The sequence below is a fragment of the Thunnus maccoyii genome, chromosome 11 (genome assembly GCF_910596095.1).
Source record: "Thunnus maccoyii chromosome 11, fThuMac1.1, whole genome shotgun sequence".
NCBI lineage: Eukaryota > Metazoa > Chordata > Actinopteri > Scombriformes > Scombridae > Thunnus > Thunnus maccoyii.
Window position 1 is genome coordinate 14,549,174 of NC_056543.1, and position 13,836 is coordinate 14,563,009.

The 13,836-nt window shown below is 39.0% G+C and overlaps 1 protein-coding gene across 2 annotated transcripts in view; it reads right to left on the bottom strand.

The window, feature by feature from the left end:
* The window catches only part of LOC121907139 (receptor tyrosine-protein kinase erbB-4-like), a 349,464-nt gene that overhangs the window by 83,163 nt on the left and 252,465 nt on the right, over positions 1–13,836 (bottom strand). For both annotated transcript variants that reach the window (XM_042426534.1, XM_042426533.1), the window contains exons 12-13: positions 11,936–12,135; positions 6,779–6,911 (exon numbers count right to left, since the gene is read on the bottom strand). In XM_042426534.1, the coding sequence (XP_042282468.1) occupies positions 6,779–6,911; positions 11,936–12,135 (333 nt within the window). The remainder of the gene's footprint in view (positions 1–6,778; positions 6,912–11,935; positions 12,136–13,836) is intronic.

The following is a 13,836-nucleotide window of genomic DNA, read 5'->3' on the forward strand; positions in this document are numbered from 1 at the left end:
GTATGAATGATCCTTTTCTATCAAAAATACCCTAATTAATGAAGAGCTCAGGATGCCATTTTCAGAACCAAGAAGACAGATGGAGGGACAGAGAGAGAAAATAATCATTTGGAGTAGATTTGTCAGTTTCAATTTGCTTGAATGAACCTTCCAGTATGAGCACTGTTTCTGACAATGCATGCTTTGGAAATAAAGGTCAGTAGATGTAGTCGTAGCAGTAGGCAGAACCAAACACACACACACACACACACACACACACACACACACACACACACTCCTGTTACACCCACAAGCATTGTTGCTAATCAGCTGACTGTAATACTGATACCATCAGTCAGGAGTCCGACGCAGTTGAAAGGTGCAGTACCTGTGAGAGGTGCAATGTTTTCAAAAATCATTTCAATTAAGTGCCTTGTTATTCAATTTCTGCAATCCCCTTATAATAGTAGAACAGCAAAGTGGCCTCAAAAAGTCATTAAATTTGACCACAGTGCGACTGAGTTGGCACTTTGCCTTTGTCACTATAGGACAAGGAGAATGAGTTTTGGGTACTTCTCTTTTGGTCTGAAACGAAAACAGCATTCCATCTCTGCAATGGCAAAAAAAAAAAAAAATGGCCCAGTGGGATCGAAATCAAATTAGTATTAATTATGCTTCATCTGGCCTTCATAAAACCTTCCAGGAGGCAGGGGAGTTAAGCCTTTGTCTGGGTGTGTGCTGGGTGAAATAATAAAGGCTGCAGTGTAGCTGGAAAATATCACTGACGCTTAAGACTAATAGGCTATTGCATGATGTACTGATGTGTCCTGCTTCTCTGTATTTTCTGTCTTTCATGGTACAAAAACACAGCAATACATTTGCATTCAATAAAAAATAAACCCTCATATGGATTTTATGCTAAATAAACAATCATTCCAAATGGCTTACACAGGACAGACAAAACTGCATGTTTGGCATTTTGAACAGTAACTTTAAAACTATGTTGACTTTGTAAGCATATTTCACAGTTATCATTTGAGATATATTCAAGGTCCTTGTTGTCATGTGGCTGTCTGACCCATGCTGAGTTGGTATTACACCTTGGTCTGAATGAATGCACAATAACGTCAAGTGTATAATATTTGATACATGAGTTTTTGAAACCTCTACATCATCAGTGTGATATTTTTTTTTCCTTAAAAACCTGATGTACACAATCAGATACATGCAGACACCTTCTACATTCAACGTTGAGAAATTTGAAATGTGTTTTTCAGGAACTGTTGAGACTATATTCTATCTGGTCCAATACTTTGACATTTTAGTTAAATTTTCAACATGGAAATCAACATACATGGTTCAGCATGCTAAACTCAGACTTCAAGGTTAACTCTGCCCTCCAAGTTTTTGATATTCACCTGAAGACGGTCTACGTGCTTCCACGGTAGCCTTTCAGGTAGGTCTGTTGTACTGCTAAACCAATCCACATCAATTGGTAATGGGCAGCGGAACAAAAACTGTATGACTCATGACTCAAAGTATGACTCATGAAACATACAGTGTGACGTGGGAATGCTAAGAGAATGAAGAGTTGGGGTTTTACACAGTGTTTGGTGGATGACGTGCTGCTTGTGCTGGTGATGCTGATGGTGTAGGTGGTGCTGGCGTGCAGGTGGACAGGTAGGCAGGGCGTGGCCCCGTGCGCAAGTTGTGACTGTGACACGCAGTGACACGCCTAGCCCCCCTGCCCTAACATCCCTTCTGGTTCACCTCCTCCTCATGCGACCAACAAAAAATTCCAGGTTGGGACTATGAAATTAAAGCATCTTTCCAGTGGTTCTGCAAGACAAAATATCTAAGAGGTTATTTATGAAACTCAGCAGGGGAATGGTCTTCTCACCTTCCATTGTGAGGTGGATAACATCAAGCTATACATACTTTTAAAGTCAAGGGACCCCTATTGTTTTGGCACTCTGCAGGTGCCTTTTAAACCGAGAGTTACCGCCACGTCTTAAATTGTTCTTTTCACCCCCTGGCTTATAATTATCATCCATAGCAAATAGAGAAATTATTGCAGAACTTGAAAGCTGTTACAAAGAGCCTTGGGTTGTTCTTGAGCTATAATTTCACTTTTGATGGGCAGGTTATGCAGCGGGTGTTCGTGCAATTGAGGATTATTTTAAAAAAGTACAATCATGCATATCCATAGCTGGGTAGGATGAGTTGATTTATGCTCATATTTATCCCTTGATTAGATGAATGGAACACATTTCACTGCTGTTTCACTCTCCTGAAACGTAAGTGCAATGCTCCTGCAGGAGTTATGTCAAGTTCTTCATATGGGAATCAGTGCGATTTTTCCTGGACTGGTAACATGGAAGTTCTTTTATAATAGTGTTGCAGCAATATTAGTTAATTACAAAACAAACCCTGAGGCCTGGCACAGTTTGTTCAAACTGCTAACCTTTCAGACAATGCATATGGAAAAGTTCTTTCATAAGTCCAGCTGCCTTAATGTGTTGAATATGATCAAAAGGCATCTAAAGTGGACTGGAAAGTGGGTATCCTCGATGAGGAGTGCATGTTTGATTACGTATTTGCAGCTAGAGGCCATTCTATTTCCACTTGGCAGTGACACAGCTCTGTATTTTCTTTTACTGTACTGGTTGCTGAGGTAGAGTTTGCGCCAGCTTTGTCCATCTCTTGGACATTGGTTACCATAAAGATTTGACAAACACTTTCTATTGCTTTTTTATTTATTTTTTATTTTATCCAAGGTTTGTAATTGACCATATATTATGCTGCTTAGGAACTGGGATGGCAGGGAGGGAACACCTTTGAAATTAAGTCACAGTTGAAGTAAACACAAAATAGTCTTTAATATAAAAGTCTACACACTAATTTGGCAAATTAGGAGAGCAAGACAAAAATGTTTAACTGCCACTTAAAATTCTCAGTACAGCGGAGAGCAGTTTCATTACTGTACGTCTTGCCTGTTTTTGGTACAGTAAGCAGTACAGCATGTATGTGGATCCAAGGGCTCTACCGGGGACATGTAGTTACTTTGGAGCACATCAATTATGTAGAGTCAGTACATTTATAGACAAGTATTAGGATCTTAAAATCTATCGTAAACTCTAAGGACTTTAAAATAGGAGTGATGTGAACTTTTGTTTTGTTCTAGCAACATTCTGTGCAAGTTGTGGGAGACCTAAGAGCAATTACGCGTAACAATCAGCCTACTTGAAATAAAAACATTTTTTATGTGGTTAATGCAATCTGAGTGCACTTGTTACTCTGTGCACATGAGGCACCTGAATTTCTTCAATAGCTGTAAAGTACTGTATTGATTTATCTTGTGACTGGCCCAAATCTACTTTTCCTACTAGCTCACTTTTAAAGGTTGAATCTTAAAATGTTTAATAAAATGTGGACTCTAGATACCATTTCATAATTGTAATGAGTGTCAAAGTGAAGATTTCACTGCATATTGTTGCAGCAAAATAAATACTGTGATAATCAGAAGCAAGAGAATGAGTTATTGGTATTTGACCAATGACAAAGTCCAGTGTGTTATAAAGCATAAATATGTAATCTATTGCTTCAGAGCCTGCTTGATTGTCAACATAGAGTTTGAAGTCACCCTAACCTACCTACCTTTTTATAATTAAAGTAAATGATTAATAACAGCTCTGAGAACCAATTCAAAAATGAAGTATTTTGTTTAGGAACATAAATTAAGTTGGTCTGATTTTGTCTGCTGTGTGAATCTTGCACCACACAATTAATATACATGTAAGCAACACGAGAAGAATGATAAGTTTGGGCAGGATTGATTGGTTCCTGGATACTGAAGCCATTCCTTGGTACATAATGGCAAAAGTAGGAAATGTCCCAGGTTAACTGAAGGGGTATTGTAAAATGCATTTCATTCATACTCAAAGAAGGTGGTGTACTGGGGAATAGCGTCAAGGCAGGGACCCTATTAATCCTAGTCATCTGTGTGTCTGTGCTGCAGATTTGCTTTGTGGTGATTTACCTGGCAGAGAGGAGAAAGTGGTGGCAGATATGGGAGACAAGCAAAAGCAAAAAAAAATAAGCTTATTTATTTATTTATTTATCTTAAATTTAAAGGTTTTTAATATGAAGTGGAAAAAGCAGGAAATGCTGGGTTTGCACACTGTCCACTGCACACAATAGTGTGAACATGTAGTCAATTATTTTCTCATCCTCCTGTATTTCATAGATTGGAATTCTGCCCTCAAGTTCTGCTGTTGTTAAAGTCTCTTTTCTATTTTGCTTTCTAAATTAGCCACAATTTGGCCAGCTCGATACAGCCAGAATAATCCAGACTATACACTGGGGGAAAAAATGCAGCTTTTTTTTGCCACATTCATTATTCATTTGGTAAATCATTCAGTTTAGAATTAAGATGTTATCACATCCTAGGTAAACCACAGTAAAGGAGAACAGAATTTATGGAGTTTAGTAATTTGTTTTATTATGTGAGCAACAAGAAGAAAAAAAAGAGATGTATAGAGGTCAGGGTTAGAGGAAAAGATATACAAGCTCTTCACAATTTGTGCAGACCTCAAACTTCTAACTTGTAGTAACAATGAGCAAGGCCTGTTCCCTTCAGTACCTGTCCTCAGGACATTTGAAGGACAGCATGACTACAGAACGACCTCTGATCACAGCTGCTCACAGTAGCTCAGCGCAGTTTTTAAGGCCTGTGCACAGTACCAGTGAACCCACAAGGACCTGTGTTTCCACTTTGTTTGTATGAAGGAAATCTATTCACTTTCTCTTCTTTTATTTGTGACCAATTTTTTAATTTATTTTGTTTGTGTTATGTTATTGACAGAGGTCCTTGTGGAAAACAAAATAAATTAAAAAATTGGTCACAAATAAAAGAAGAGAAAGTGAATAGATTTCCTTCATACAAACAAAGTGGAAACACAGGTCCTTGTGGGTTGGTAAAAGATACAGAAAAGTAACAAAAGGCATACACCTGCACCTTTGATCGCTCCTTAACCCTGACTTACGCCTGGGACACACTGGATGCGTGAGCAGTGCGTGTGCGTCACGGAACCTTTTGCTTTTCATTTCGGCGCCCATGTTAACAGGTCAGAGCAGCCACACAGCCCACGTGAGGCTGCTGCGTCGTGTCATCTAGAGATTCAAGGTCTCGCCTATTTTCTCCACGTGACACACGGTTCTCAGCAGAAATAGACAGGGAACACGATAGAAAGATAGGGCTGCCAGTGGATGCTGCAAGCGCGTGAGACGCAGCAGTTCAGCGACGCACGCTCACTGCTGAGGTTCACGCATCCAGTGTGTCCCAGGCGTTACCCCATCCCCATGGGTCTTTCTCTAAATTCCACTATACATGCAGGATATTTCCTAACAGTACATAACTTCCTAGCCTCGAGCATAACCTGGCCTGCCCTGTTCATAATAGCAACATAGAGCTCCATAGATAAAATCTAAAATCTATTATGAAATCTATTCTCTCTCTTTTCATGTATTCTAAAGTGTGCGTCGCGGAGGGAATACTGGCATACAGTAGATTTATATTTTTATATATAAATTATATTTTTAGCTGAACTGCAATGACCAGCCCTATAAATGTGAATGTCTATCCCTGACTGACTGAGTGACTGAGTGACTGGGTGATGAAGTTACACCATTGGTTGGCTGAAGGCTGCCGAAGCTTGGGACAGACAAGTATCCCAGAATGCATTTTGCACCAACTGGCAGCGATGGCGGAGATTTTGAGCCAGGCTAAAAATTCTGAGATGTGAGGAGACGCTGGTTGGGTGAGACTGGCCGGAGATGATCGGCCAGTCAGCGTCTGTCATCATCCCAGGTAGAACATGACCTGAGGAAATGATCTGTGCAGGTCTTTGGTAATTTACTGCTGGCTCTAATGTCTCTGTAGCATTTTGAGATATAATTCTCTTTGGAAGATAAATGAAGATGTACAACAGATGAAATTGTAGCTGCCACATTAGTTTGTCTGAATGTAAAGTGAAGCTTCATGTTTTCACTGGACAGAACAACAGTGCTGCTTCTGGGGTTCATGTACAGATATCACCACATTTCAATAAATATAAAAATGTATTTAAAAGAAAAAATCAGTCTATATTAAATTTCATTTTATTGTATTAAGCTACATAACAGTTTGGATTTTTATTATAGCTGCATTACAGACTGAATAACATAATTTACTGCACCTCTCTGTCAATGAGGTTATGTTTTTGAGAGAAAAAAGTGTTAGTGGAGCTTTGACTTGATATTATTTTGTCACAGCACACTACAGTCAGGTAGTTGTGTTGAAGCTGCTTCTGTCAGCAGGAACATCAATTGCAGAATGATCGTACTGTGTCCCCCGTCTTCAGAAATCTGTACTCCCAAGTCGAACTTGCCAAGTCCGAACTAGCAAATATTCAAGTCCGAACTTGGTGTACTTGGTATTGAGAAAGGTCCTATGTCAAATTGACTTCAGTCAAAGCTCAGCACACTTCCTGGGGACTTGGTTGCCACTTCCTGTATCAGTCGTTTCAAATTAAAAGAATTTCATACACGATCCAGCCATATACTAGGTTTTGACCCAGTCTTGTTAATCAATGCATTGTCTGCTGTCTCTCTCAGTCAGTCAAGGAGCAAGAATGCTGCTTAACCTCCAACCATACATCCTTTTACCCATCTAGAACTGTAATCTGCAGGTCAGTATGACATATGAACAATGTGTGTTGACAAAACTGACTGTTTGTGTGCATGCACTTGCATAACTCACCCCTCATAAAGGTTGCACCTATCCACACAGGTTCGTCCACGGCTGAAGTCTCGGCAGGAGAGGCACTGGTCTGGGCCAGGACCCCAACACCCTGCATCTGAACACAGCGGGTCACACACCATGCGCTCCTTGGCTGCTCCACACACACACAAAAAAGACAGCATAAGAGCAAAGAATTACATTCATATAAAATGGAAGTGTGCTTTGTTGATTCTGTCAGTGCAGATGGAAATAAATGGCCCCAAATTAGCTGGAGGCAATAATAGCCAAAATAATCACATGTATTTATAAAATGACACAGGGTTAGATGAATGACAGCACACACAATTTGAAAGGGTCTATTTTTGCATTAAATTTCTCTGCCTCCATAGAGTAGCTGTTAATTTGTGGTGGCCTATAAAAGGTGTGTTTTGTCTGAATGACTTAACACTGGCAGCAGTAATTGCAGTAAGACAGAGGAAAGAGTGTAGGCCAAAAATCAAAGACGTGCTGAAGGATTACGCTATTTCTACTCCCTGAACAAGAAAACATCATAGACTGTAACAGTCACAATATAATTACCCTCCTGGATGAACTGAAAGACGACATTGATCCTCCCACATAATACTCCTATTCCATCCTGTCAACACTTAAACTTCTTGAAACATCACAAGATGGCTGTCAAGTATGTGTGTATATACTGTATGTTCTGAATCTATATAAATTGTGTGTGCGCAGTACTGTGTGCTAGGGTTCACAAAGGTGGGAGCTACATGCTGCTCCGTTATAAAATTGCTGAGCCAACAATGATGAAGCTCTAGTGGGACCTAGAGAGCACCTGTGGATGCCATGCAGGTGTTTGTTTAAAGAGAGCATGAAAAATGAACCCTTAAACTTTATTGTCTGTATTTATTTGAAGGGTTTGAATCGCTGAGCAACATTTCATTCTGAAACACAGCCTGCCAGCAAATCTTTCTTGGTAATTAAATATTTGCTCTTGGCCTCGATCCAAAAATATCAGTATCTGCTTTCAAAAACTCATACCTGCCTAACGCACAAATTCATAGCTTCACAGTAAAAACAAGTATTGTTGGGTGTTTGGAAACAGGTAAAGCCCTAATAAAAGCAGCCTGAGCTTTCAAGATACAATGAAGAAAAGTATTGATTTGATTTACTCTGGATTGCCTTCAGTCATAGAAAGAAAATGCCTTTTTCCCATCCCATTCATAGTGAACAATCAGTAGCCTATGTTGTTCTCTCTGTTTCTGCCTCTCTGTTTTTCCATATAGGCCATTACATCTACTCTACTGTTTATCTCTTACTCTCTCTGTTTCTCTTCTGTTCCCCTACAGCACTCGCTCCCACAAAGGTTGCTACATCTGAGAGCATTACAGTGACAAAATGAGAGTGTTGAAGTAACACAGTGACACTGCAGATACACTGGGAACTTTTATCATCCCATCTGCATCTGAGATGATTTTCCCCTTGTCAGTGGATTTTAAAACAGTCTGTATATCTCTTCTCTTCTCTCTCCTCTTCTCTCATCTCCTCTCCCCTCCCCTCATCTCCTCTCCTCTCCTCCATAGATATGGACATGATTTTCAAAAGGCCCCTACTGTTTTTGAGGTCCTGGCCAAATGTATTCTAAGGGCTATGCCTCAGTGTCAGCCATAGCCATGTTCAGAAATGCTTAAAAATCCAGACAGAAGGATATAGATACATGGAGAAAACAGAAATCAAGTGTTCCTCTTTGAGGGCAGAGGATGAAAGCATTGCCATTCACAACAGATTAAACCAACTCTGTTGTGCGTCCAGCGCCATAGGTAAACTGACCATGCGGAGGGATAGATAAGGAGAAGGATGGATGGGTGCTACAAAAAAGGAAATAATCAAGGGAGGAGAAGTTGGATGGATTTTTAACTATGCAACACTTGCAAGATCAAAAAGATGCCTACTTCAGATGTTTCTGACACGGTTGGAAAACAAAAGCCCATGGGGCTCAAGCTGACAGGTTACTTTTTGAGTCCCACGGGAAATGGGAGAAAAGACTGATGATTATAAGGGCTTGGCAATAAAGCAAGAGAGAAAGCAAGAAAGAAAGAAAGACAGAAAGAAAGAAAGAAAGAAAGAAACAGGACAAAGACAAAAAATCTGTCAAATCAAAGAGAACGAAAGAAAAAAAAAACAGAACACATAATACAATAAAATATTGAGTGAAAAATAAAAAAACCTGTCTATGAACTATGGTGATAGTTATCAGATTAAAGGGGTTGAAGTAAATGCAAGTGTTGCCTCTAGTTTCCTGCGCCCCTCTCTTCTGTATCAAAGGCAAGATTGAAAGCGAAGCAGGCCAGCCATGGAAAAGGCTTAAGTATGCAGGCAGGCATCTGGAAAAATGATCCCTGCATTGTGCAACACAGGACAACAAAATGGGTGTGGTATTTGAGAAAACTAGTTCTTTTCTGTTTTTTTTTTAACTTTACTCTAATCCCATATCGGGGATTCTTTACATTATACGTAGACTATTTACTCAGACAAAGTTCCAGTGACTTGGCTTTATTGTTGAAAGTTTGCGTTGGGCCCAAGTGTGCAGATTCTTCTTCTTTTCTAAAGACCTTTGAGAAATGTAATGAAACTAAATCATGACTGACTGTCTTGTTTGCACACCATGGTTAACTAAAAACAGACAATGCCTCTATCTAAAGGATAATTTGTGTGCTACTGATAATACTTTAACTTTGATGTCATGGTTTAGCTGGTTAGTAATGCTGATCAGGACTACACTTCCTCCTGTGTACTGACTGTTCCTCAATTAAAAGAAATCCAGCATTTTAAAGCACACTAGAAAAGTTAAAAAAGAAAAAAAAAAAACAAGTCATCCAAAGCAGACTTGAAGAGAACAGACGATTTGAAGACCAGCTTGTCAAGCTAAAGACAGAACATCTTCTTCTATAAGATCCAAAGCAAACTGTAAAATTGTGCAGTCAAAAAACTGTGACCTAAATGGTTGAGCAGAAATTTGATGTGTTTGACAGCAGGAAAGATAAACTTCTAACTTTTTTTTTTTTTAATAGTGAAAAGGTCAAGCCAAAATAAAAGTATCCACTCGATATGGAATGACAATGTTGTATTTGCTTTAAATAGGATGAAACATCATTATATTATTGGCTGTTACATTCAGCAGAAAAAAAATGCTACTGTTAAAACTGGCTACCTTGTTTTCAGGTTTCTACCCACTGATATTACTACATACAACTGAACACATACTCAAATGAATAAATGGGCATATGCAGACTCCTCCTCTGTCTTTGCTGCGGGTGTGAGTCCTGCCCTTTCAAGTTCCTGCTAGGCTCAATCAAGTGTAGACACATACACACACACACCCACACACATCCTCACTTATACAGTGCACTCTAATGCACACATGCTGCGCCATGACAAGGAGAGCGGTGTGTGACTCTTGAGTCTCACCCAAAGTCTTCAAAGTCACTGAAGAGTATGTGCGTGAGTGTGTGTGTGTGTGTGTGTGTGTGTGTGTGTGTTTGTGCGTGTGTGTGTTCAACACTAAGGAACTGCTCAGGGGAAAGGAGCACATGAACAGCGAAAAGGGGCCAACTCAATAATGCAAATACTGGCTCATTAATGAACATTATACATAAATTAATAATGTCCTAACACTTGTGGCAGTGATATAATAAAAGCTCTTCCATTTTTAGAAACACAATTTTTGTCTCGTCATTTCAGTTATTTGCCTAATTTCATTTGGCCATCTTGTATTGTCTGAATGGTTCTGTTGGTTAATTAGTCTAATTATGGGATGATTTTTTAAGTTGTTTTAGTCTATCTCAATTAATGAGATAATAGCTCATAAACTCAGACAAAGAATAACACCAGACAAAGAATAACAGAAAGGACAAGTGTGTTTCTATTATATATATCTAGTGTCAATGTTGCTGGTCAGAGTTTTGTCTAAAGTTGATTTTGTGTCACGTCAGCCCCCCCAAATTCTTTCAAACCCTTAGTTTCTGAGTCCTATGTGTTCCAGAGTAAATCTCAAACATATTTCTTCATAATCTTTCAATCTGTAGCCTTTTTTTTAGCCCCTTTTTTTTAATAAATATGAATACATTTTGTCAAAGCAAAATACAAAGAAGAAAACTCTCTGCATGGTGCCTGCAGCTGTACAACTGATGTTAAAAGTACGACTAAAATACAAAAATACATCACATTTCATTTCACACACACAGCTCAGTGCAATTAAATAACCCTCATGTGGCGTTCCCCAATATTCAGTGACTCAAAAAAAGTCACTCAACAATTTGTCAGAGGATATCCCAGATCAGAGCCTTAGAAATTGGTTTGATGTTATATTTTTCATTAATTTCATAGTTCTGATAACAGCCCAAGAGTTGCTGTCCAAAGGCTTTTTCATCATCCCATGGCTTACAGATTTCTTGGATCTTTTTACCTTGGGCTAAATGTCACTTGCAGTAGTTGTGGTTGTGTATGACCTCTGTTTAGTGGGATCCAGAGGTGGAGACATGTTACAGTTTTTAGACATTGTTACTTACTTGCCCTTTAATATCATTATTTTTGGGTTTGGACACTGAGTTTGAATGGAGTTTTCACCATAAAAATCTAAAGATGCCAAGTGTCACATATATGAAAGCAGCAAAGGATATTTGTGAGCATCACACAAACATTTCAGCCAAAACTGGTTATAAAAGAAACTGAGCGGGCAAACAAGAGTTTCAATAAGACACAACATGGCAGCTTTATTGTTAGAATTTAGATTTTTCAAGCTCAAAAAGGTGAGATTTTCTGAATTTATTCTGAATGTTTTACTGTAACAGCTGCAGCTTTGTGCAGATGTATAATGTCATACAGCTTCTTTGTATGATCATCTGTTTTTCGTAACACCAGATCCTTTGAACAATTCATCACAAGTATACTTACATCCAGATTTGGAAAAAAAAATGCTTTTTCATTGTGTTTCTGTTACATGTGGCAAGCAAACAGTAAAACAGTGCAGAATCAAACTGGGGACATTGTATTTAAATGTTATGTGTCTTAGATAACTAGCCAACGGGGAAGCAAGGCTAACTATTTTTGATGGCACTCCATTTCAGTTTTGGTGTGGATCGTTTGTGTTTTTTGATAATTTTGGTATTAACTTACAACATTCTTGCGGGCTTCGGTTGTTGCGGACCAAAACCTTCTGGTTTGCAGTGCGGAACAGTCTCGTCCAGTTGACAGTGTCGTAGTAACAAAGCTGGCTGTTCTCTGCGATGTGGACGTTCCCAGCGCTGATCTCTCTTAGAGACTGAAGCTGCAGTGATGAAATGCCCTGTTGCTTTAACACCAGCAGGGAGATCCCACTGAGAGGGAAGAATGGGTGGAGGTGGGAGGAAGACAGAGCCAGACAGGAAGGGTAGGAAGATTATAGGAGCAGGAGGAGGAATGAGGTGCAACCGGGAGAGGAAAGACAAAAAAGGGAAAGTAAAGAAGCAGAAGAGAATGTGGATTTAGTTTTGTATTTTTTGTAGAAACAAATATTTTCACGTTATCACATACATACCAAATATTATCTCCCACAAATTTTATATGACAAACTCCTTTTTCAGGGAAATATAATGTGGAATACATTATTCTTCAGCCTTTATACTGAGTATTAAGGTTCTGATCTGAAAAATATGTTATTATGTTTAGGAAACTAAAACCATATGGTCAAGGATTGATGGAGACAGTGTCCATTGTGAAATTACAAAAATGTGCAAATTGACAAACAAATTGTGAACCACTGATGTCAAAGGGAAATCCTTACACATGCATCCTACTGTACACCCAAACTTGACATCCTTTTTGTAGCACAAAATTAGAAATGACCATTTCCACTGAATTTAAAACACTGATGGAGTATAGATGCTTATGAATGTACGTGTGTGTGTATTCATATGAGACAGGATTAGTACAACACAGTAACTCAGCAACAGGCATGGTGATGGTGCAACTGGATTTTAGAAAATACTTGCAACTGATATATAAAGAAAAAAAACATATGCACAATTAATTAACATACATAGAGAGAATGAAATTATTTTCCCTCTTATAGACAGCGATTCACAATAGGCATATTTTAACTTCTAATGCATCCTGAAATCAATTCATCTGAAATCAGTCCCATTTTTTCACACAGTGAAATATATAAACACAGATCAAAACCATTTGGTATATTTTAATGTATATATTGTTTTACATAACTTTTACCTCAGTGTGTTCTGCCTCTGATTTTGTAAATGAGACCTGGCAGCCTCTACTGTATGTTGCATTTTATACTGCGAGCCACTGAGCCTGATTGTGATTGGAAAATGCTGGATTTCTTCAACAGTATGTTAACCAAATAGAGGATTCAGGAGGGGCGCAGACACTTAATGAGTAAACTAACTTTCAGTATGTTAAAGTAAACAGACAGAGACAACAGAAACCATAGTACGAAAGCAAGTAGCAATATTCCTATGACACCACTGGAGCAAGATAAAGGCTACCAATTATCTCCATCATGGTCTCGTTTGTGTACAATAATTACACCACACTGTCATCATTTCACTATGATATAGTCTGTTGATGTTTAAATATGTTCAGTCAAGCGCCTTCACTATTCAAGTGTTGTCAGAGTACAATTAAAACTCTGCATCTGCTCAATTCTTGCTTTCATCTAACTTTTTTTTTGTTGTCACATCCTGGTATATGCCAGTGCAACGGCAGAACTTCAATAGATATTTTCATTTTTTAAAATTCTACCTTCAAGCCTCTCTTTCTATCTTTCTTTTTTTTTCTCCTATCCCCAACCTTCCACCATATGTCCCACTTGCACAGTTTAAAAATGACAGGAGGCCAGTGGGGTGTCAGAGCCATCAGATAGACAGAGAGTATGCAGGATCAAGCATGGGGGCAAGGGTGGGTGGCAGGCTGTAATTTGTACTGCTGCCTGCTGTTTCCATCTGCAGGTGGATGACACACAAGTGCACGCACGCACACACGCACACACACCCTCAGGCACACACTCAGACACATGCACA